This window comes from Medicago truncatula, chromosome 2, assembly GCF_003473485.1.
Source record: "Medicago truncatula cultivar Jemalong A17 chromosome 2, MtrunA17r5.0-ANR, whole genome shotgun sequence".
Lineage (NCBI taxonomy): Eukaryota > Viridiplantae > Streptophyta > Magnoliopsida > Fabales > Fabaceae > Medicago > Medicago truncatula.
This window is the reverse complement of record NC_053043.1, coordinates 34,082,850-34,107,636: the sequence shown is the minus strand read 5'-3', so window position 1 is coordinate 34,107,636 and position 24,787 is coordinate 34,082,850. Positions and strand designations below refer to the sequence as shown.

At 34.3% G+C, this 24,787-nt stretch overlaps 3 protein-coding genes across 4 annotated transcripts; 1 reads left to right on the top strand and 2 right to left on the bottom strand.

The window, feature by feature from the left end:
* Positions 1-904: 904 nt before the first annotated feature.
* On the top strand, positions 905-7,783 carry LOC25486959 (putative uncharacterized protein DDB_G0286901). 2 transcript variants are annotated; one of them, XM_013608792.3, is made up of 7 exons: positions 905-1,859; positions 2,166-2,272; positions 2,385-2,452; positions 2,564-2,621; positions 6,076-6,166; positions 6,264-6,320; positions 7,001-7,783. In XM_013608792.3, exons 1-7 carry the CDS (start codon positions 1,161-1,163, stop codon positions 7,577-7,579), a joined length of 1,659 nt encoding a protein of 552 aa, XP_013464246.1. In that variant the 5' UTR covers positions 905-1,160; the 3' UTR covers positions 7,580-7,783. The 2 variants fall into 2 exon arrangements, with proteins under 2 accessions (XP_013464246.1, XP_013464245.1); XM_013608791.3 differs by having other exon boundaries at positions 6,261-6,320.
* A 4,161-nt stretch (positions 7,784-11,944) lies between these two features.
* LOC25486957 (elongation factor G, mitochondrial-like) lies at positions 11,945-14,557 on the bottom strand. Its single transcript, XM_039831071.1, has 7 exons — positions 14,470-14,557; positions 13,759-13,820; positions 13,609-13,675; positions 12,861-12,899; positions 12,714-12,765; positions 12,524-12,603; positions 11,945-12,040 (listed from the first exon to the last, which is right to left on the bottom strand). The coding sequence occupies exons 2-7, from the start codon at positions 13,791-13,793 to the stop codon at positions 11,945-11,947; spliced, it is 369 nt and encodes a 122-aa protein (XP_039687005.1). The 5' UTR covers positions 13,794-13,820; positions 14,470-14,557.
* A 4,379-nt stretch (positions 14,558-18,936) lies between these two features.
* On the bottom strand, positions 18,937-19,663 carry LOC25486956 (elongation factor G). Its single transcript, XM_039831070.1, has 2 exons — positions 19,316-19,663; positions 18,937-19,206 (listed from the first exon to the last, which is right to left on the bottom strand). The coding sequence occupies exons 1-2, from the start codon at positions 19,661-19,663 to the stop codon at positions 18,937-18,939; spliced, it is 618 nt and encodes a 205-aa protein (XP_039687004.1).
* Positions 19,664-24,787: the final 5,124 nt, after the last annotated feature.

The window sequence follows — 24,787 nt, the reverse complement described above, 5'->3', positions numbered from 1 at the left end:
TTTTAAAGATAATAAACCAATTTTAAAAAACAACGGAGACTAAAATCCAATATAAATATGTCTTTGTGACCTCAGTTCAGTTAGTAAGGACAATACATAATATATACAAAGTCAGAGGTTCAAACCCCGACCACCACAAAAAATCCAATATAAATATAAATGATGGTTTGTGATATGAAAAAATATTTAAGTTAAGTTAACAATATATCAAAATTATTCTGGATTAATTAAGTAAATGATGTCTATGAACCCTCAAAATTTTGTTTTTAATCTCTATAAAAAAATTATATTTTTTAGTCTCTATAACATTTTCCTTTATCATTTTAGGGATTAAAATGTTGACGAAAAATATTAAAAGAATTAAAAATGTTGATAAATTTTTTTAAAGGGACTAAAAATACTAACGAAATTTTTTACAAAGATTAAAAGTTTGATCTTATTTGGTAAAGACTAAAAATAAAATTATGAATATTTTTTTTTTGATCAGAAAAATTATGAATATTTATGGTGATCATTTATTTAATTAACTCATTATTCTATTTATGAAATGTACATCTTTTTTTTTTTGAAAAAATAAATAAATATTATGATATAAAATATTTAATTTTATATGAAAATAATTTTGTTTTAGTTTTATACAAAAAAAAAATGTGTAGGTGAATTCCTATTTGAAAAATTGTGATGAAACTTTATTTACAAGCAGTTAAAAAAACCAAATATATATATATATACTATGTAGATAAATTGGATTAACCTATTGTAAGATCGAGTCTCTCTATCTTACTAAATGAGGTAATTTAACTTCTTAAAAAAAAAAAAAAATCTATTGTGACAAAAAAAAAAATTGGATTAACCTACTATGGTAATCACATCCTTATTTATTAGGTTTCAAGATAAATTTGAACTTTTTTTTGGTGTCACACGTATGTTTGACAGCATACGGCCAAACCTAAAATCTTCTTCACTTCTCTTCACTTCCAGCTTCGACCCACACAAGAGGACCACAGTCACTCGCTACCGTAAACCACCGTAACGACATGGAACTCCACCGCCTGCACCACCCACTGTCCACCACCCTTTTGTGAGTTCTCCACTTTCTTCTTCTTATTCTTTACTTTTTGAACCCCACTCTTTGAAAATCTTGAATTTTTACTCAAACAATGTCCAATAATAACAACCCACCCAATTTCTCAAACCCTCAAAACAATCACCGTCCCCAAATGGGTCATCCTGGAAATTATCAAAATCAAAACTTTATGCAACAACAACAACCACCCCCTTTCATGCCTCATGTTGGTGCCGGATTTGTTCCTCAAAATAATGCTACTTTTAATCCAATGTTTCCTGTTCATGGACAAGGAGGACCTCAAATTACGCATAATGCTCAAATTTTAGCTCAAAATATTCTCAATTTGCTTCAACAACCTAATATGAATATGCCAAACATGAATGTTCCAAATGCTCAATTTTGTGCACCTGGACCATATCCAATGCAGAATATGATGAACCAACAGTTACCTCCTATGCAAATGCAGAGACAAAACCCTACTCAACAACCTTATGGTATGCAACCTGTTCAACAACCTATGTTTGGGTTTCCTAACCAAGTTCCTCATGCTATGGTTCCTCAAAATCCTATGTTTAATGGGAATCCTCAGTTTGGTATGGTGCCTGGAAATCAAATTAGGCCACAGATTGACCTGAATGAGAAGAATCGGGTTCCTGCGGGAAATGGGAATGCAAATGGTTTTGTACCAGGAGGGCCTTTTCCACCTCAGCAGTTACAAGGAAACAACGGTCCTGTGCCACATAATGCAAATAATGCTCAAGGTTCTGCATTTAGGAATTCACATCCTCAGGTATTTTTGAAATTGAACGTGTTTCTGTCTTTTCAATGTTGTGTAACTTGTGTTGTCAAATGGCGTAGTGGAAGCACTTTAACATTATAGACTATAGAGTAGTGGAAGTTTAACAAACTGCCATTATTCCGCAATATGCATTTTAGTACAGAGTGTTGTCAAATATCGGTTATGGTTGTGTAGCACTATAGTGTAGTGAAATTTGAAGTTGAACAAACTTCTATTTTCCACGATTAACAACCTTGTTCTGTTTCAATTTGTAAAAGGGTGTGATTCAATTTAATGCAACTCTGAATTTTGCTGCAGGTAAATCCTAATAGCAATATGAATACGAATTTTGCAAACTCTAACTGGAAAGGATCACCAAACAAAAACTTCAAAAATAAACAAAATAGAGGGGGATCTCAAGGAGGGTACGTTATTTTCTTATCTATTTTTCCACCCTTGGTTTATTGTGTTGACAATTCGACTACGTACATACTACAAAGTTTTCCTGTGATTATAACCAGTGTCCAATTTATGTAGGTTCCAGAAGTCTAAATTCAATGATACCAACAAAGGAAAGAGGTTTTCAAAAGAACATAAGGGAAAAGGTTTGAGTTCTACTTCTTTTTTTTTTTGACAAAGTTTGAACTCTACTGCTTGGTACCGAGATGAAAACAATTCTCTGTGGTTAGACTTCGACTAATGCTTGTCAAACGCAGGTCCCAACAATGAGAGAGCTGGACATTTTGGTTTGAATTCTAAGCAGGAACCGAAAAGGTAACATTGCTAGACTTTCCAATCCATTTTCGCCAATCTTTTACTTGATATCGTTGCCTTAATTGAAGATTGAACTGGTTTAAATTGTGGTTTCTTCATAACAAGCTGATTATTATTAAACGGCCTTTTGTTAAATTGGTTAGTTCATTGGAGATGGAGTTTTTTAAGTTTTAGATAGGCTGATGTTTGTTTTTTTTACGTAATTGTTACATTGCAAAGTAATGTCAAGGAAAAACCATCTGCCAATGTACTTGTTCCCCTTTAAATAGGACAAGAAGTCTCAAGTCTGCTCCTACTACATATTATTAAGATGTAACATTTTTCTTTAAAGTTTTAAAAAGTTAATGGGAATGTTAAAACAAGTTTGTAGAACGTTCCTGCCGATCTGTTTGAGATTTTGGCATATAGTTAAAACAAGTTTGTAAAACGTTCCTGCCAATCTGTTCGAGATTTTGGCATATAATCCTTGGTGCTGTGGCCAAATACCGAATGGTATATTCTGTTACTGGTTAGTATGTTCACTTCTTAAGGTATTCACATCATAAATAATTGGAGGGGGATACTGGATAGGCTAAATTGACATTACATTTCCCCCCTCTGATATGTGACCAGGTCCTATAAAGTGATGCTAGTAAGTTGCTCAGTAATTTATCTTATTCAAAGGTAGATAATTAGGAATAGGAACAAGTAATTCATGAAAAATTAACCTGAGAAAAAGTTAATTTGTAAAAAGTGATAAATAATCACTAAGGATACTAAAAAAAAGGACAAAACTTACATACATTGCTATAAACCGCTTCCTCTCGGTGGTGAATAAGGTGGGAAGATGACTCAATAGGTGGAAATGCAAGAATTTGTCTATTGGAGGGCGAGTTGTCTTTTTGCGTTCGGTTCTTGCAGCGTTACTGATATTCTATTTGTCTCACTTTAAGGCTCCGTCAGGAATTATCACAGATAGAAACTCCTAACAAACAATTTCTGTGGGATGGGAGTTGAGGAATCTAGGAAAATAAATTGGGTTAAATGGGACAAGTGTCTGCCGACAAAGAGTTTGAGGGTCTGTGTATAAAAAATTTGAGGGCCTTCAACATAGTTCTCTTGGGAAAATGGTGTTGGAGAGTGAAAAATGAGAGAAATAGCCTTTGGCTTTCTTGTTTCAGGAACAAATATGGAGAGAAGTTGGGAGGAGTGGAGGGACGGGGCAGGAGTAATTCTTTGTGGTGGCGGGATGTGCAGGCGGAGGAGAGAGGGAGCAAGAGCTTTAACAAAGAATGGTTTGCAGAGTATTAAGAAGGCAGTGGGGACCGGCAAAAATACATATTTTTGGGAGGATGTTTGGAAAGAGGGAGAGGAATGTAGTAAGAAGTATAGCAGGTTGTTTTCTATATCGTTGGGTAAAGAGAGTAAGGTGGCAGACTTATATGTTCAGGTAGAGGGGAGAAAGGGAATGGAGGCTTAGATGGAGGAGAGAGCTATTCCAATGGATGGAAGATTTAGCGAGGCAACTTATGGCGGAGCTAGAGGAGAAGAATATTAGTGAGATGGACGATGGTAAATGGGCGTGGGTGAGGGATGCATCAGGTAGATATTCGGTAAAATCGGCATATAAAATCATAATGAAGGAAGGACCAAATAGGGTAGAGGAGATAATCACGGAAATATAGCACGAATTGGTTCCTCTGAAGGTGGTGGTTTTCACTTGGTAGGTTATTCAAGATCAGATACCAACGAAAGTCAACCTAGTGAAGCGAGGAGTCTTAGTTATCGAAGCTCAGAATTGTTGTAGCGGGTGTGGAATAGCGGAGTCGACTCAACGTATATTCTTCGAATGTCCTCTTTTCTCAAGTGTTCGGCATGGGATAGCGAGGTGGTTTGAAGTAAATATAGTGTTTGTTTCATAATGAGATAAAAAACCACTTTTTGAATTTTGTTGGTGTGATTAGGAGTGGAAGGATCCATGAGGAGAAACTTTCAGTTATATATATGGTTTGCTGGTATGTGAATTATTTGGAAAAGCAGGAATGCAAAAGTATTTCAAGATAAAAATTTAGAGGTAGAGTCTTGGTGTAACAAGTAAAACTAACAATGTGGAGGTGGATTAGATCAAAAGCAAAAAGGATTCAGTAAATGAGAAGATTCTTGTTCTGTTTTTTAATTGCCGGAAGACAATTCAGCATCGGATATGGAACTTTGCTTGCCATTAAAGGTTGGTTCTGGACTATTTTCAAAATAGTGCAGGGAGGCTGTGTTTTCAGACTGGTATAAGTGAACCTGCAGAATTTTGGACAAGGGAGTCGACTTGGTCAGAGATGAGCCAATACGAGGGTTAGGCTTCTCTGTATTCAAGTAGGGGACAAATTAAGTCTCTATCCAAATTCCGAACTATGGTGTAGTTGGCGTGTAGCAACTTGCAAGTATATGGTGTGGATTGTTTTGGCAAAATCAATGCTTTTATTCAATTATGTAAACCGTGATGCACGAAGGGTTTGTAAGGTGTGGTTTGGTGGTTGTGTAAGTGTTAACTTGCAATGGTAGGAATTCGTGATGGTTGGGGTGATAGATTGGGGTGGGGATATTTACCATGATATTGCATGATAGGAGTTGTAGTTGGGTGCTGTATCAGATATTATCTACCTTTTAATTATTATTAAATATGGTTGCTTCATTGGAAATGGAAAAAAAATTTCTTAGTTTTTGATACGCTGATTTGGTTTGTTTTTTACTTGTTCCCCTTTGAACATGACTGGAAGTCTCAGTTTGCTCCTAGTAGATATTATTAAGATGTATTTTTCTTTTAATCTAAATTTGCAACATATATAGATTGACGTATAAATTGCTGCCACAGTAAACTCTTTGAACCCATTTGAATCCATCAAGTATGATAGTCTATTAACATTTTTATAACAAACACACCCTGCTCATATTGAGTTAACAGGGTTGAGATCATAGTTACCGGGTTTGCAATACTCTTTTGTCCATGTTATGTGTTAGTGGTACGTGACCATACAAAATATTGGTACGTTTTGGGGTATACATACATAGTCGGAATGCTATTTGGTTCTTCCTATGAGGGATGGCTGCTGAGCCACCATCTGTGACAGCTCTTTCCTTGAGTCGCTGGTGGTTGAGGAAAACATGGAGGCCCCAGAACATGTAAAAGAGGGAAAAGCTGAAAGCCGTCTTCTCATAAGTGCTGCTAATCGGTGCTCAAGTACCAATTTACAATTTGCATATGGGAGAAGTGAATTATGCTTCATCGGTTGCGTTGAGAGCTTTCACAATTTTGGCGCCGAACTAAATTTTAAACAACAATCCATATGAAACATAGATCTCATTTGTGGTGCTAATTTTAGAAATCATGTATTATTTCGTCATCAGTTTATAGTTTGATCTTTCCTTTACTACCTTTGCCCTGCTAATGTCTTAGCACCTGTTTTACTTTTTTGATGGCTAGATCCTTTTCTCTGACTTATTCTGAGCAAGAAATTCAACAATGGCGTGAAGCACGGAGGAAGAATCATCCTTCCAGAGAAAAAATTGAGAAGGTTTCAAACAAACTACTATTACTGCTTGAATTATTAAAAATTATTGTCTAATATCAATGTTTGTGACTAATAATAACTGAATTACTACTTGCAGCAGCAGAGTGAACAATCAAAAGACTCCAAGGTCATTGATAGAGAGCTCTTACAACGAGAGGTATACTTGTTAGAGTGATGTTATTTTTAGCATATAGTACTTTCCAGTATGAAATTGGAAACAGATACGTCAATACTGCTTTCCACCGTCTGATCGAGATTGTTTAAACAGCTTTTATGGATTTGTCATATGAACTGTCCGATTTCAAACTAATGCTAAGATTACTCACAGCGTGTAGCTACATGATTCCCCTACAGCAGGGAATCCCAATTCGAAGAAATTATTATGCCTCGTTTACTATGTGAAAACATTTTCTATTTCCATTTGCTAAAATGTGTTCATTTTAACCTGTGTGAGACTCTTGAGTGGATCATTGTGAGGAGATGAAATGCAAGTTTGGGATGATCCATTTCTGGAATTAATGAAAACAATTTTTTGCCATTTTCATTGTTTCCAAACAATGTACACAATTGTTTACTTCAAGAGTCTATTATCTCCTTTGTTAGAGAGTAAAACTTAACTCAAAATTTTGAAATGAAATTAGAAAACGTTTTAACAAAGTAAATGGGGTCTTGTATTGTTACATTTCATTTTGTTATTCTATTGACCATTGAGCGGTAAGCGGGTAGTATATTTTAGGATGAAATATACAAATGATAACAAATAAATCTTCCTTAGACTAACGGTGAGTAGGTTGCAAATCTTGAATTCAGTATATTTTTTTTTTTTTATCTTTGCAGCTCAAGGAGGTTTTAGCAAAGCAAGCTGAGTTGGGAATTGAAGTTGCTGAAATACCTTCATACTACCTGATGAATGGTACAAATCAAGGCCTTCAGAGTGAAGATAAGAAAAACTCATTTACCGACAAAAGAAAATTCAAAAACAAGTTAATGAGGAATCCAGACAGAAGAAGTCGGAATAACAAGAAGCAGAAGTTTGCTGACAGAGATTTACTAGAAAACAAGAAGAAACCAACTCTATTACAGAAACTCTTGAGTGCAGATATAAAGAGAGATAAAAGCCACCTGTTTCAGGTTTTCAGGTTCATTACGGCTAATTCATTCTTCAAAGATTATCCCGATAAGCCACTGGTATATCCACCAGTTTCGGTCAAAGAAATGGGATCTGAAGTTTATGGTGGAAAAAAACATTTGCAGGGGGGAGAAGCTGTTCTTGAACATGGGACTAAGGAAATAGTGCAAAAATTTGTAAAAGGTAGTGATAATGGTCATGATAATGAAGATGAAGAAAGTGATGAGGGTGATAATGAAGATGGAATCAATGAGTTTGATGAAGAGGAGGGGGAAATTATAGAGTAAAACTTGAAGTTTGCTCATTTTTGTTGTTGTTTCAACAAAGCTTTTGAGTAGTAAAGATTGTAATGTTTTGTCTTAAACCATTTTTGTTTCCATCATTGTTTTAACATTATACATGTGTTATTACAGTGTAGAGGGGCATTATGGTTCACTGAAGTTATTGGGAATTTTATATTATCGTACAATTAGATATATAGTTCAGTAGAAGTAGCTTATTAGTAACATAGATTGCTTAACCATGCTTAGTGAAAAGTACTTGAAAAGTATAAATTCTCAAAGGCGCAAAGGAATTAAGTAAGAAAGTGTAGAGTAAGCAAAAATCACCAACTTCATGATGCATTATAAATTGTAGAATTAGCTTTAATTGACATTCAAAAACAATGATTTACTGCTTTAGTTGCTCACATCATTTTACTTGATGCATGTTTTTAAATTCTCGATTGTTAGTTTATAACATATTGATCATCCATATAAAATTTTACACAAATATAAAATAATTTGATACGTAGTAGACTCCTTGAAATTAACAGTTTATGCGTTTTTATTTAACACCGTTCATCTTGATGATGGACTTCAATAACATGTCAAATGATTTGTTTAAAATTTTACTTGCATGTCAATATGATATAACTGATATTGAGCGGTGTAATATTATATCGATGTAATTTTAGAGCAACTTCCAAGATGTGGGTTCGTAACTGAATGCTATCACTAAGGAACTGAATTCTATTACCAAGAAACCAGCAAAATGCTGTCAAAACACTTAAATGTTTTTGTTAAGCAATAATGTTTGTGTGAATGCCATGAGACAGAAGAAGGAAAAAACACACCATACTACACTAACAAAGTTCTTTGTCTACAGTTGCAGCAAGAAAGGAGATTGTAATGAGCATATGGAGGGTGGTTCTACAAAGAAAAGAGCACGTGAGCCGCGGGAGGAAGACGTTATCGGTAGCAAGTTACCTGAATCAGTGATAACTAGAATTCTTTCTTTGCTTCCAACAAAAGAAGCAGTTAGGACTTGTGTGTTATCCAAGAGCTGGATAGATAGATGGAAATCTATCACAAACCTTCAACTTGATGATACTGATTTATGCAATTATACTAACATTTGCACTTTCTGCAAAACAGAATGTATTAGTTGCTTCTACTAATGAGAAAGTATGTTTTATTCTTGCACTCTTCTTCTCTGTATTATATATTTTTTATATAAACCTAGTCTGTGATTTTGGATGTAGGATGTTTGGACCGCGTGTATTTCTTGTCGTTCTGAAGAAGATTATAGGTGGCGTTTAAAACTAGACCAAATTTTCATTGATTTTGAGAGCTGTTTGAAAATTTTAAAAGGGAAAAAAGAGGAATGCTTTGTAAACTTTCTGAACAAGGTAACTGATAACACTTTAATTTTTTCAACCATTGGATTGGAAAACTTTTCTTTTGTGATCTATAACAAACGTTGTGTATCACTTCAAAATACATGGATCTCTAGCATCTTCAAAAATCTTAGGATCCATTCATATTTTTATAAACTCCCCTTTTCTCCTAGTACATCCGATGATCTTTTCAGCTCTTGTTCATTACAAGAATTAGAGTTGCGGCTTAAAGTGTATTCTACCATAAAAGTTCCTACTACCTCCCTTCATTTTCAACAGCTGAAATTCCTCAACTTGTATGGAGTCTTTTTTGACATTGATCCCTCTAGTGACTCTATGAACCTTAATTTACCGCTTGTTAAAAAGTTTGAGATCAGTAACTGCCATTGGTCAAAATATAAAGATGTTTTTGTACAAGCTCCCTTACTTGAAACTATTTCCATAGGACAAGAAGCTGATTTCTTTATGGTGAAAACGCACGATCCATGTGCCCAATCAATCAAATTCAATGCCTTACATGTTAAAGAATTCAACTACTGTGGTTATGGTCTGTCACATAAAATTCATCTTCCTGCTTGTGATTCTGTAAGTGTCACATTTTTAGAAGTTAGTAAAGTAGAATCAGAGATACGACGCATTCCTTTTACCCGTCTCCTTTTCCAACAATTCCATCAAGTCAAATGTATCAAATTTGAGGACTTCCCCTTAGAGTTGGAGGTAGGCATATATTTTATATGATTTTTTCTACTACATGGAACTGTCTTCATTTTACTTTTAGAAAATAAGCGTTTCTTTATGTCATGCTCATGCAGGGTCTACCAGTAGGCCATTTACCTGTATTTTCAATGTTGAGTCATTTGGAGCTTGGCTTAGTTACTAATATTGAAGTCATTATAGGCTTTCTTCAAAACTCACCGGTTCTCAAAACACTAGTTCTCAAGGTTAGTAATAGTAATCGATTTTTTTTAAATGAAAGTAGCAATGCAACTTTTGCTGTACTGTTTTCATACAAGTTTTGCGACTAGTTGTTGGTCAACTTGGATGTGGGTTATTTTGATCTTAGGAAAATGCCAATGAATATTGTGTCTTAAAAATCGTGAATATGGGGAATTGTATGGATACATGTGTTTACTGTATCAATAGGGAATGATTAATTATCACAACTTTTTTAGTGTAACAAAGCAAAGGGGATGTGGATGGAGGCTGGACTGTGGCAAATAGTTAATGAGAGAATCGATAGGAAGGCACTTATCTTTGAGCAACTCGATTTTCTGTCACAAAGTAAATTGGGCATGTTTATCACAATATTACGTAGCATTTGGAGACGACCAAACGACAAATTGTGGGAGGATAAAGAAACAAGGCTTGTTGAAGCTTTTTGTTTTGATTTATCCCCTAATAGGTCAAATAAAAACGAAAATTTATTAAAAAATAAATAAAATTGGTTTTTGTTTGGCCTATTAAGGAGATAATAAAAACAAAAATATTTTACAGGGGTGAATCAAAATAAAAAAATTACAGGGGTGAAAACCAGAAATGACCTATATTACAGGGGAATAAGGATCTATTAACCCTATTTATTATTTTATTCGATTATTTCTCTTGCAATAAATATGTAAGGGTATTATTGATAAACCAATAATTAATGTTGCATTGAAACTTGAAAATGACAAGTAATGTGAAACAAGTTTTTTCTCCAAAAACGATAAATATTGTGAAACGGAGGAAGTATTAATTAGATAGAGGGTCCAACAACGGTCGAGCCTTATCTCCATAAATAAAGTTGTAAAAATCTTTTTGGACAATTATTACAGGACAGAGTATAATTTAACATTGACTTAATATATGATTTGGTCCCTTAACTTATTTTTCGTTTTCAATTTGGTCTCATAACGATAAAGTATCTCAATTTGGTCCCATAACTTTTCTGTAGTTTACCATTTTGGTCCTCTCCGTTATTTTTTAACCTTAAATGTCTAAGGTGAACCAACTTTGTAGGTGGTCCACCATGGATCTTATAAATTCATTTAATTTTAACCCTTTGATATTAAAAAAAAAAAAAACCGTTGGATCATATATGTCTGTTGTATCATACGGTGAACAATCAACACCTAATTTTTTTCTCCATTTCTTCATCTTCTTCTTTCATCTCCTTCATCATCTTCAACATCACATTCATACTCCTTCATCAATCTTCATATAACCCAGAAGAAAAAAATTCTCTTCATCAAAATCAAATCATTTTCACACAATAAATAATATCATAATTAGAGTCAACCTAAAAAATCAAACAACAACAACCCTTCAAAGCTATAAATCAAACTTAACCCAGAAGCCAAACAAAATTCAACTTCTGACTCAACAAAATCAGGCACCGTTAAATCAAACAAGAGAAGGAAGAATAAAATTCACATCAAGAATCGAAAGAAGGAGATTATTAAACTGGAAAAATGGGTTTTTTAAGGGAAAAATTGAGGGAATTAATAGGAAGGAGCATCGATGCTTCACTATGATTTTCATCCAGGTTTTGTTAATTAAATAACCATTTTAATTGATTTTTTTTTATGGTTTAGTGTGATTCAGTTTATTATTAGTACTTTTTTTTTAAGAAAGTGTGATTCAGTTTAAAAGTGTGATTCAGTTCATTATTATTGTTAAGTTAACCGTATATTATTTTTTCTGGGTTTGTTTTTTCAAATTTTTTTGGGTTTATATGAACTTGATATTTAAGATGATGAAGATCAATAGGAAGAAGAGGGGGAGGAGAAGAAGAAAAGGGAAAAAATTAAGATGTTGGTGGTTCACTATTATAAAAATAGACCTGCAATCGAATGGTTTAAATCGTATCAAAATTATTAGACATAAAAAAATTAATAGAGAGGACTAAAATAAGTAACGACAAATAACATAAGGGACCAATTTAAGTCATTTTTTAGTTAGAGGACCAAACTGAAAATAGAAAATAAGTTAAGGGACCGAATGATGTATTGAGCCTTTAACATTTGAGTAATCCTGAGATACTTTTCATCAATACCAATCGTCCTTTGCCTCCATAAACCTTGACAAATGGTAAATACGCATCGCCTTTACCCTGATAAGAACATCAAATTTGTCACAGATGAGAAAGGTAAAATGAACAAACTACAGCCTTCCCGGTCCCCAAACCAACCCTAAAGTAGGATCGGATCCTCTCCTCCTTGGAAGGCATTCAGAGATTTTGAAAATTAAAAGTACTCCCTCCGTCCCATAATAACTGAGCCATTTGCAAAAAAAAAAAAAAAGTGGTCCAAAATAACTGAGCCATTCCACTTTTCAATACAACATTAATTACTTTTTTTCCCTTTATAACTCTAATTAATACTACTTTCATCATTCTCAATTCAATATATTCCACTTTACATGTATGATAGTGGAGAATGCACCAATACTTAACAAGTGCACTTAAAACTATTTTTCTCTCTCCTTCATTTATAATTTTTTCTTAATACGTGTGAAATGAGTTTTTGGCTCAGTTAATCCGGGACGGAGGGAGTAATACACAAGAAGAAAATACAAAAAAGGAGAAACTACTTACTTGCACATCAGAATCTCTTGAGACCAACTTAGAAACATCAATAGAAGTCATTGTATAACTTACTAACCCATCAGTAAAGCCTGATTAAATAATTAATACAAAAAAAAAAAAAAAGTGTCATATAAACATTTGTTTCACATAGGAGCAGTTTCTCTAAACACATTACGACGGCTATGGCAAGAATAAGAACCTGGTGCATTAAAGACAGCAACTATTTCCCCAACATTAGCCTCTTCAATTACCTGCCAATTTCATAGAAGTATCCCAGTTAGAATTTTAAAAGACATTCGATTGAATGGGAAGATCAAATAATCATGGTGAAAATCTTAAAACTAACCTTAAACACATCATTACACTTCCGAAACAAATGAGGAACCTGCATTTGCAGAAAACAAAGGCTTTAGCCACAAAATCACCAATCTTAAAGTGCAATAAATGAAAGCAGAGACATGAAAATGATCTTATGAGCTAAAACTAGTACTCTCTTTGTCCTAGCAATATTTTTAGAAAATAGTATAAAATGATGTAAAAAGACTTGAATCCATTAGAAGTATGGTTAAACGGATACTATTCTGTAGGATAAGTTTCTTGAAAAAATGACGTGACAAGACTTGAATCCATGCACTTAGTGTTAAGACTTGAATCCATGGACTAGAAAGAAATAGTTAAAGCCTGTTTGAAACAATTTTTGTTTTCAGTTTTTGAAATATACAAATCCTCTTCTCACAATAGTTATCCTTTTACATGTTTTAGTTTTAATCCCCAAAACTAAAAAATTCAAAACAGTTTCCAAAACTGTAATTTTAAAAATAGTTTAGCAAAAAAGTTTTTAATCTTCCCACAATTTTGTATATCTTTGTAACTTATTCTTCCCATTACATCAATTAATTTCATCAGAGTTTGAAAAACATATCATAAATGCGATCTTGAATTGAGTCGTACATTCATAAAAAATGAACAAATTATGCAACAAAAAAACAAGATTAGGTAACATAGCAAAAAATAAAAGCAGATTCACAACGCAAAACACCATGTGCACAAGACCAACGCAATCAAACAAGAATAGTGAGGAGCCTTAAACTTACCTCAAACGTCTTGTCAGTGTTAGCGTTTGTAATAAAATCCCCCTTTCGAACGACACCCTCATAGATTCTTCACCCAATAAAAAAAAGATCAACATTTACATAAGACAACAATTTGAAGTAAGATTTAACCATATTTGAAGGCCAGGGTACCTTAGATATGTTACTTGACCATACTCCCTCTTCATTGTGATAGACAATGCCACAAGGGTATTCTGTTAAAATAGCCCAATAATATTCTTTTTAGTAGATCAAAAGATAGCATAAGAACCATGTTTATCAAGATTATGCAGAACACTGCAGTATTTGCTATATTGTGGTGCGCAGGAATAAAGAGTGTAGAAGTGTGCAGTCTTTTATACATAGAACCCTAAGTTTGTCTCGGAGATTACAAAAATGAACATTGGGAATGGCTTTGTGAGAACGTGATCAGTCTGAGTCCCAGCAAGAACATGCGTTACAACAAGAGAATTGACACGAACCTTTTCTCAAACAAAAAACAAATAAAGTTCCGTATGTTTGGTTCTTGAATGCCGAATCAGGTTATGACTCAAAGCAACAGTGCTTTAGAGTAAAGACACCATTATCATAACATACTTTAGTATGTTCACATATATTGATGCATTCAATTTGGATTTTGTTTTTTTGGGACGTGCAATAAGCTTATAATGTCATTGCAAATGTATTAATAAGTCAAATATTGATATTTCCTGTTTCTAGTGAATCTAATCTAAATATTCAAGATTCAAGAAACTGATGTCAAGAATAAAAACAAAACAAGAAACTGGCTGCCAAGTTAAAACCTCAAATTGCAATTTCTGACAAATAAGAAAACAAAGGATAAAGTTTCTTTAAATCTGGTACCTTTTCCCCATGCTTAGATTGGTCAAGAGTATAATTACTAGCTTCAATTGGACACGGCAAATAATTAATTACACCATCCAAAAGTAGTTGTAGCCCCTGCACTAGCAACATCAGAAAAATGAAAAATAAAGAACTAATAAAACACAATATTACGAGCTGGCTTGTATGCATTATTCAAGCCAAAATCAATGTTATCAAATAGTCTTTTAAAATCTAAATCCAATAAGCTTGCATTCAATATAGAATGTTCAAGTTTGATCATATTGATAATTAATTAGTGTTCGGAAATGCGTAAGTGTGTATGCATGTGAGAGAATATTATGGGGGGTTTTCAAATTGAAAGAAAGGATGATATCCTTGAGGAATGGAAAAGCTTAAAAAATAGCTAGATTTTCAAAACAGCAGAACTCTTAAGATTGCTCTTTTATCATTTATGGTTTATCAAACAGCATGAGTCTGGCTAGATTTATATGACACAGATTTCCCTTTAATCATTTATTGCTTAAGTCTATCAAGCTCTTTGTAGGCTTGTACTATGTTCTGGGTTGGGACAAAAGAGTTGACCAGAGTGACCTGACAGTTATGATTGGTCATGAACCACTGGTGGCCATCATCGCACTAAGACCCAAACTAAATTACATCATACTTTAGAAGAAGCCAAACGAACCCACCAAAATTGCCATCAGAGAGAATCTAATCTGAGACCTTGAGAAGAGTACAATCCAAGGTCCCAAGCCAACAAGAAGAAAGAAAAGGTAGACAATGCACATATGAATTCAAAGTTAAAGAAAAAGAGAACATACAAGTATACAACACAAAATGCAAATATGAATTCAAGGTAATTCAACTATTACCTTATTATATTGGAAAGCATTACCCATGAATACTGGTATAAACTTCCGTGCTATGGTGGCCCTACGAACTGCGTTCTACACACAAAATAATAGCAATAAAAAACTATTTAAAAAAAATAATCGGGGGTGGGAGAGAGAAGCAACTATGTAACAGGATTTAAGTATTAGTGAATTAAATTATTTTAAAATATTAGTTTTTTATGTCGGTTTACTATTTTACCTCTAATGGTTGTACTTAAGCTTGCCTTGTGGCTCATATGAAATCAATCAAACATTTCAATAATTATCTTCTCTCTAAAACCCTAAAACTCTTACTCTCAAATGTTCATAACAATTTATTAATTGTATCGGATTCTATTCTAAATTATTAGAATCCCTACACTTGAGATTTTGATTTTATCGGTTCGTCCATAGAATCTATATTTACCGTCTCAAACTATTGGTTTTCATATATTCCAACTTGTAATTCTCAAATTGCTCTAATGAAAAAAGAAGAAAACAATGTTAAAGAATCATTTCATGAAGAAATAGAACTGACTGTGAAATCTCCATTGGAGATGTCTTTAGGGTATATTTTGCAGTCCATCTCACCTTGGTAGAAAGGAGTCTCTCCTTTAGGGGTGGGTGTTGGTTCCCAAGAAGATTGGTTCTCAGAAGGGGTAGTCAAGATTCTGAGGGATGGTTGCACTACCACCTTCTGGGACGATGTTCGGGTAGGGATGTGTTTCTTAGGGTAAGGTTTCCTAGGCTTTATCAGGTTTCCCTTCGACAATCTTTGATGGTAGGTGATATGGCTTCTTGGGCAGATACTGGGTGGAGTTGGGATCTGTTGTGGCGCCTTGATCATTATTGAACATTGCAAACATTGTGAATAAAGTACTAACTCTATTGAGAAGGGAAAATCCTTGGAGGAAAGATTTCTCTCGTATTCTTTCCTATCTCTTAATAAAAGAGTTCTTTCTTGGAATCCAGTTCTTGGGTTCCAGACAAGTGGCCTGACACTATCGGATCTTTGAGAAGTGTTCGTGTTCTTGGAGATGGAAGCATTGCAAATGGTGAATTTGCCAACTTTTACGAGGACAAACCCCGTTGGATGGCTTGCAAGGGTTGAAAAGATTTTTGAGGTGCAAATATTTCATGAGTTTGATCAGCTGCAATAGGCTTTTCATGAGTAAGGATGAAGAAGTCATGCGTTGGTTCGGTTGTTCATGTCAAGAGGATTTTGTCTGTGAATCTTTTTCCAAAAGTCTGATTATAAGATTTGGAAATCAAGAACCATATAGAAAGGTCAAAGGTGGTGTAACATGCATTGATGAAGTAGCCTAAGCAGGAAAAGAAGTGAATATGGTATTTGATGCAAGCGGGTAGCATGAAGAGGATGAGCTAGATACAAAATCGGAAGTTTGGAACGTAGAAGCGAATGACAATAATAAAACGTTATAGAAGCCACAAATGGGTCTCGAGGGAGAGTTGATGGTCCGATTTGGTTAAAACACTAAGAGCAATGAGAAGTGGAAGTATGGTAACAACGAGGCACACCTTGTGTTGTCATCAAAATCACAACAAAGTTGTTGGAGGCAATGAAGAAGAACCAAGCTTTGAGATAATCGGCTTGCTTAAGTATGAAGCAAATAAGAAAGAAGTCGATGGCATGAGCTAAAGCACAATTATAAGTATGCCCTTTGCTTATATCTTAAGCTTCAATTTTTGTTTAGATTAGATGCCAAAACTATATGTTTAGAATTTGTGTAACTGGTTTTTTTTTTTTTTTTTTTTTTAAATTTTGAATACATTCACTGCATTTTGTTTTTGGATTTTTTAGGACTTTTATGAGTGAATCGTTTAACTTTAACTTTTTGTTAGAGTGTGAATTGTTTCACTCATCATTCCAATTAAACTTTCTGTTTGTGTGAATCGATTCAGTCAAATAGAGTGAATCGCTCCAGTCCCCTGTTTTTACAAGGATGTTGAAAAATAACCTGAATCATTTCACCCCTTATTTTACTCATTTTTAACAACTTCATTTACTACATTCTAAAAACTTTTTAAGTGACATTACACGTTTTTTTTCTAACTATGAAATTTTCACAAATACACCAAATGCCCTTTATGAAATTTTCATATTCTCCTATCTCATACACTCATCTTCTACATTCATTTTTTAAAACTCTTAAGACATTGATTGTGATCTTGGGAATTTTGAGAATACTTGGATTAGGGTATCTTTGAGCATTAGAGTGTGATATTATTGGGTTCTTCAATTGAGGATTTTCTTCATTTATTCCGTTCATCTTCAATTGACATTTTGTCAAGAATCAAATGAGGATCAAAGGTCAAGTAACTTATACGATCAAAGGAGGTTCAAAGGGTTGAGTAGCTCATCCTATCAAAGGAAACTCAAGGATTAAATTGCTCGTCACATTGCTTGGACAAGTGTAATTGATTTCAAGGGTTGAAAGTTGATTCTTAAGAGTCAAGAGTCTAGTCACATCAAAGAATTGGTGAAGGATTGCGGTTCTAGGTAGAAACTTCAAGACTCGGGGATCAATACTTGCTGTGAACATTGTATCAAACACTTGGTTTTCAATATGTTCAACAAAACTTCATTGACATGTCTTTAGGAGTGGAGTGGCCCACTAGTGAGGACGGTGTGGGTGAATCATTATAAATCTCTGTGTTCTTTCTCTCTATCCCTTAACTCTTTTAATTTCAATTGTTTGATTGATTCAATTTTTGGTTGAAAATTGTTTTTCCAAAAACCTAATTTTTGATAGGTTTGATAAAAACCCAATTGAAGGTTTAATCGTATGGAAAATTCAATTTTATCAAGGGTTCTAACAATTCATCTCGTTATCCTCGATCGTCACCTAACCCGCCAGATAGTGATCCACGTGAGGCTGCGTTCCGAGATGAAAATCATTGACTTGCAATCAACACTTTAAGACAATATGTTGATAAACTATTTATTAGAAGTAAAACATATGACGGATATCTTCGCAAAACGTAAACCGGCCTAGTGATTAACATGTAAAACTCCTATAAAAAAAATAAAAAATTGTTAACAACACACCTCAAGATCAGTTGCTGATATGGGCTTATCACTGCAAAAAGCTTCAGCAAGTTTTTCGTCCACCTTTGACACAGTTTCTATGAGTTCACGCCTCTTTTCTGAGACCAAGGCTTTCATATCTGCAGGAACTTCTTCAAAAACTTCATCAACGGCAACCTTTTCTCTGCAATAAGCAACACTTGAGAAGCTTGAAGAATAAACACATGAAAAACCAATGTAGAAGTTTCAGAAACAAACCGATTTAACCCATGAAAATAATAGGCCTTTAATTGCACAAGATCAACAAGTCCCTTAAAATCCTTTTTTAAACCTATTGGAACTTGGACTGCAGCAGTGTGATGTTTAAGCTTTGATCTTGCCTGAAAAATAATGCAAAATGGTCGAAAAATAAAAACAACAAGTTGAACTTGAATTATATAGCAACACTGAGTAAGAAATATAGAAAGAGAAATGCTAGCAATACTCTCTTTTGAGTACTCTCTCTAGCACTCACTCTTTTATTGGGTGAAATTAGTGTAGGACCTACACTTTGGAAGAGTGTTGCTAGCATCCCTCAATATAGAAAATCTCCAATAATATTAAGTTTACCTGATCTAAAACTTCCCAGGGATTTGCTCCATTGTGGTCAAGTTTGTTAATATATACAAGTCTTGGAAGTTTATATCTTCTCATTGTCTTATCAAGAATAATAGATTTGGTTTGCACCCCACCAACACTACAAAGAACAAGAATGCCACAGTCAAAAGCATGCAAAGCCTTCTCAACCTCAGGAGTGAAATAAGTAGCAGGATGAAGTGTGTGAATTATGTTAATCTGCAAGAACAAGAATTATATTTCAAGTATGAACTTAGCCTTCAAAACATAATTTGAGACATGGGAATCTTGCAAAAATGTCAATAAAATTCAGATAGTATATTATTACCATATTGTTTTTCCAGCGAAGAGAATTGATATCCGACCGCGTCTCATTTATATACCGCCAAGTCTGTTCCAAAAAATTCAGATGGTCAATCTCGTCAATCTCCTCCGTACTCTTACTAGTCTTTTCGCTCTTACCGAAAACCCTAGGTTGACTAGTTTTTTCTATCTGAATCTTGCGGCTATCTTTGGGCCTCCCTTCCACTAATCTATTGCCACTGAACAACGAGATCCAGATATTACGCTGCGGCTCTGCTGACTCCGAAAAGTGACGGAGGTAGAAACTGGAGGAAGATGCTGAGGTTGTGGAGGTGAGGAGACGTGCCAAGGAGGACTTCGAGAAACGAGCCATCGTGATGGTCGGTGTTAGTAGAAGAAGATATTTTGTTTGCACCGTTTTTGTAGAATGGGGATACACGTAAAACCCTAGTGAGTGCAAATATGGCGTTAAGCAAGGTAGCCAATGAGTTTATAGCATGTGATGTATCTTTTATTTATAAACCTATTTATTTATAAACGGTTGCCCTAATTTCACCATCTTCTATTTATAAACCTAACACCGTTGCCCTAATTCCACCTAATATTTAACCTAAAAAATTGTAACCACTTTTCTTTTATTTATTTATAAACCTAACACCGTTGTTCTAATTCCACCTTCTTTTATTATTTATAAACCTAACACCGTTGCCCTAATTCCACCTAATATTTAACCTAAAAAATTGTAGCCACTTTTCCCTCCTTCATAACCTAACCATATTTCATGATTCCCCTCCTCCAAACCCTAATCATGATTTCCTAATTTCCCTCATCCTAAAACCTACCTAATTGATTTCCATATTTTCTTTTGCCATAAGTCCAACAAGTTTGAAGTATTGGTCGACAAAGTAAACAGAGCATATTTTCTCACAAGGGGATGGAAAGCGATTCGTGACTTTTACAGAATCGGTCTTGGTGCCTGGATTACCTTGGTTTTTGTGGGTGACGGACAGTTTGATATACGGTTGACTGATAGGCTTCACAAGAGTATCCCCTACCTGATTTTTGATCCCCCTATGCATTTCCTTCTTGGCAAGATGAATTTGCAAGCAACTTTCGATGACTATCTCCCCCCAATAACATCTCTTCTTGCTTGTCGTCACAATATCAGTGACATGGTTCTTTATTTCGGAAAAAAATTAACGGAGTATGATGTTACTAAAGGTTGCATGGTATGATACACTTTTCGTGTCCACCTTAACTTTTTTTGTTCCTTTTCCGTTTAGTTGATATAAGTTACATGGATTTCTAATTTTGCAGATTCTACTTTACACCGGCAATGTTCCGCAGATGCTTGATACACTCTTAACAACTGTGAACATTATTGAAGATTGCGGTAACATATGGGTGTGTGAGCTAACTTTTGCAACTATTCCTTATGAACACTTCAAGATAGGAGGGCGTTGGAAAAGGTTTGTGGAAGCTCGCAGGCTCCGTGAAGGTGTGAGAGGGGGTGCTCCGATGGTTGGGTCACATTATACCATTTACCTTGATGTTCTTTACAATTAGTCCATGTTTAGATAAATTGTGCAAGACTTTTCCAGTTTGAATTTTAAGTTTTAGTTTCTTTGAATTTAGCAAATGTCCCTTGAATTTCATAAATAATTTAGCCTTGCTTTGCTTTTTGATTTATATATTTGTGTTTGTGCTGTTCAAAAAATTTAGTAACGTGAATTTTTCTAACAAGGGAAACTTATATGTGTGTGTATGTTTTTGTGATGCTGAATCAATTTAGTAGCATGGCTGTGTTACTGAAACATTTTAGTAACATGGCTTTTGGTTACATTATTAGTAACAATTACTACCTTTTGGTGACACTTTTACTAACATTATTACTAACAATTACTACCTTTTGGTGACAATTATTTCCTTTTAGTAACATTCCTGAAAGAGCATATTTTTAAATAATTAATTGTCTTGTTTGTAATATGTTAAACTTAAAATGGGAATTTTTAGTCAACATTAGAATCCTTTAAAAATGTATTGCAAACCTTTTCCACCAATGACAAAAAAAAAATTCTTCCTTTAAGGGGTATGCGCCCTTCCTTTTTTTTTGTGACAATAATAAATTGAAGCCTAATTTCTCTCATTCATGTAGTTAAGAAATAACATTCACATCTCTAAAATATCTTTTGGGTGGAAATAAACTAAAATCCTAATTTCTTTCATTCAAATAAGTAAGAGATTTATCCACATCTCTAAAGTGTGTTTTGGGTGGAAACAAACTAAAATCCTAATCCTAATTTCTCTCATTCAAGTAACTTAGAGATTTCTCTCATTCAAATAAGTAAGAGATTTCATCCACATCTCTAAAATATGTTTTGGGTGGAAACAAACTAAAATCCTAATCCTAATTTCTCTCATTCAAGTAACTAAGAGATTTGATCCACATCTCTAAAATATGTTTTGGGTGGAAACAAACTAAAAATCCTAATTTCTCTCATTCAAGTAACTACTACATTTCACCCGAGTCAACTATCCTAATCATTTGTTCTGCGCCCCTAAACCCTATTTACAAGTCAATTCTTAAGTCAAACACACTGCCCCATCAAGAATATTAATTTCATATTATTTGTATTTATCTTTATCCTAAAATGTTGGACATTTCCTAAATTTATTCCACTTCAAGTGCATCCATTTGTTCTGCGCCCTCCCTATTTACATGCCAATTCTTAAGTAAAAAAAAATGCCTCATCAAAAATATTAATTTCATTTTATTCATATTAATCTTTATCCTAAAATGTTGGGCATTTCCTAATTTTGTTCCACTATTTTGTGCTTATCGTGATAAGTAATACTCTTTATTGCTCAACCATCATATCTTACTCACACGTATTGTTCGAGCGATGGTTTAAAGATATTGATTAATGACGAGGACGGCGATGATACCGATGTAGCATCAAATGTGGTCTACAGAGAAGTTTTCCGTAATGTGTAGAACTTTTTTGTGTACTATTCATTTTCTTACTTATTGAAACTATTTGCATGTCAACGAACTTCAGTTTCCCTTTTAAAATTATATGTTATGTTAAAGTAACAGGAACTGCGTCTTAGAATTATGGAACAATAACAAAGTCTATCGTAATTGACCTTATGCTTTGATTCACGACAATTTTTACATTCAAGCGAACTACATTGTTTTATTTTTACAGTGAATATTTACTTCTTAAAATGACCCGTGCGTTAGCATGGGTCAATGGTCTAGTATAAGTTATCTTTTAGCGGTTAGTTAATTGAATTTATAGTGCTCAGTAATTTATAAATATAAAAAGACAAATAATGTATATTTAATTTTTTTCAATAAAGATCAAATTGAGATTTAAAGTGATAAGCTATAAATTATTTGAATTAACTTATCACATACAAATATAAATTATAAGCTCGTGAGAAAGTGATCGTTACTAAACGGTTCTTGTTTAGTCAAATGAGCTTATAAGAAATAAGTTATAAGTTCAAAAAACCATTTAAGTTTCATCGGCTAAGGGAAAACTCGCATATTCCTAAATTGCCTATATGCCGATTTCAACTAAATAATTATTTTTAGGTCTGCAATGACTAAGAAGATTAATCTTTTTCCTTATCATAACGGTGACATGGTGGTCGATGATAGGTGATTAATCTGTTAAATTTTGTTACTAGTCACTATGTTTACTTAAGGTATTTACATTTTAAATAATCGGAGGTGATACTGGATAGGCTAAATCGACATATTCCCCCCCCCCCTTCGATCTGGTATGTGACCAGCTCCCAAAAGTTATATTTTAGTAAGTTGCTCAGTAATTTATCTTATCCATGGTAGATAGTTATGAATAGGAACGACTAATTCATGAAAAATTAACTTGAGATAAAGTTACCTTGTAAAAAGTGATAAATAATCAATAAGGATAATGGACCGCAAGCTAATTAACAAAGAAGCATGCAATATCAATCCAAATCAATGAGATTTGATTTGGTCAATTGTGCATTAATAATCATAATGATGGTGTTGTACGTTACAGCTGCAATAGGCATATGTCAAGCAAGCAATTCAATTGTATTTATCACTCTTGTAATATATATACATCTATATGATCAATTGTAAGGTAAGACAAAAATATATTCAATAATATATACTTTATATGGTATCAGCAGTTTTGGTTTAGTCTGTAAACCGATCCAGAAATTTCACCATGCCTCCCTCCACATCTGAAATTCCAATCACTTCAAATGCTAACTATGTTGTGGCCCTCAACACACAATCATCACTGAAACTGACCAGTAACAATTTCCCTGCCTGGCATGTCCAGTTCAATGCACTGCTAGTAGGATATGACCTTATAGGTTATGTTGATGGCACCAAACCATGCCCAACCACTGATGCAGCCTACACTCGTTGGAAACGACAGGATCAATTGATCCTTCATGCTATCATCTCATCTGTTGATGCTAGTGTCATAACCATGTTAGGCAATGTTAAGACCTCCAAACAAGCTTGGGACATCCTCACTAAGATGTTTGCAAGCAAAACTCGTGCAAGAATCATGCACCTCAAAGAAAGACTTTCTCGATCCACAAAAGGATCGAAATCCATCTCTGAATACCTTCATGGTATCAAGGCTTTATCAGATGAATTAGCCATCATCAACTCTCCCCTTGATGATGTGGATCTTGTTATCCACACTTTGAATGGTCTCGGTAATGAGTACCGTGAGGTCACTGCTGCTATAAGAACCAGAGAAAATCCCATTGGATTTGATGATCTTCATGATCTGCTCTCTGACTTTGAAAACTACTTAAAGAGGGATGAGATTGTGCAAGAAACCCCCATTATTGCTACTGCAAATACTGCACAGAGAGGCAAACAGTTTTACAACAAAACTGCTAAGCAGATTTTCAATCCAGCTTATTCTCAATCAACTTCACCAACCTCTTCAAAGCGGGTAATTTGCCAATTTTGTGATAGACCTAATCATACAGCTAAAACTTGTTACAAGTTGCATGGACATCCTTCAAAAAGGAACACTGCCACTGCCCTACACGCCCGTGCCATGCCACCAGGGGTCTCAGATTGGATATTGGATTCGGGTGCCTCGCATCATATAACCAATGATCTAGATCAGCTGCATCTGTCTCAGCCATACAATGGTGCAGATCAACTTGTGGTTGGAGATGGAACAGGACACACCATCTCTAATATTGGTAAAACCGTTTTACACACTCCCAATCACTCTTTTCATTTATCAAATGTTTTACATGTGCCAAAAATTTCACAAAAACTCTTGTCTGTCTCATCTTTATGCGACACTAACTCAATTTCCATTGAATTCTTTTCTGATTGTTTTTTGATTAAGGATTTGAAGACAAGGGTGCCCATTCTAAGAGGACGGCATAGCAATGGACTCTACCACATGCCCCATCCACCAACCACACCTCTCGCACTTACTACAACAACATCCATCCT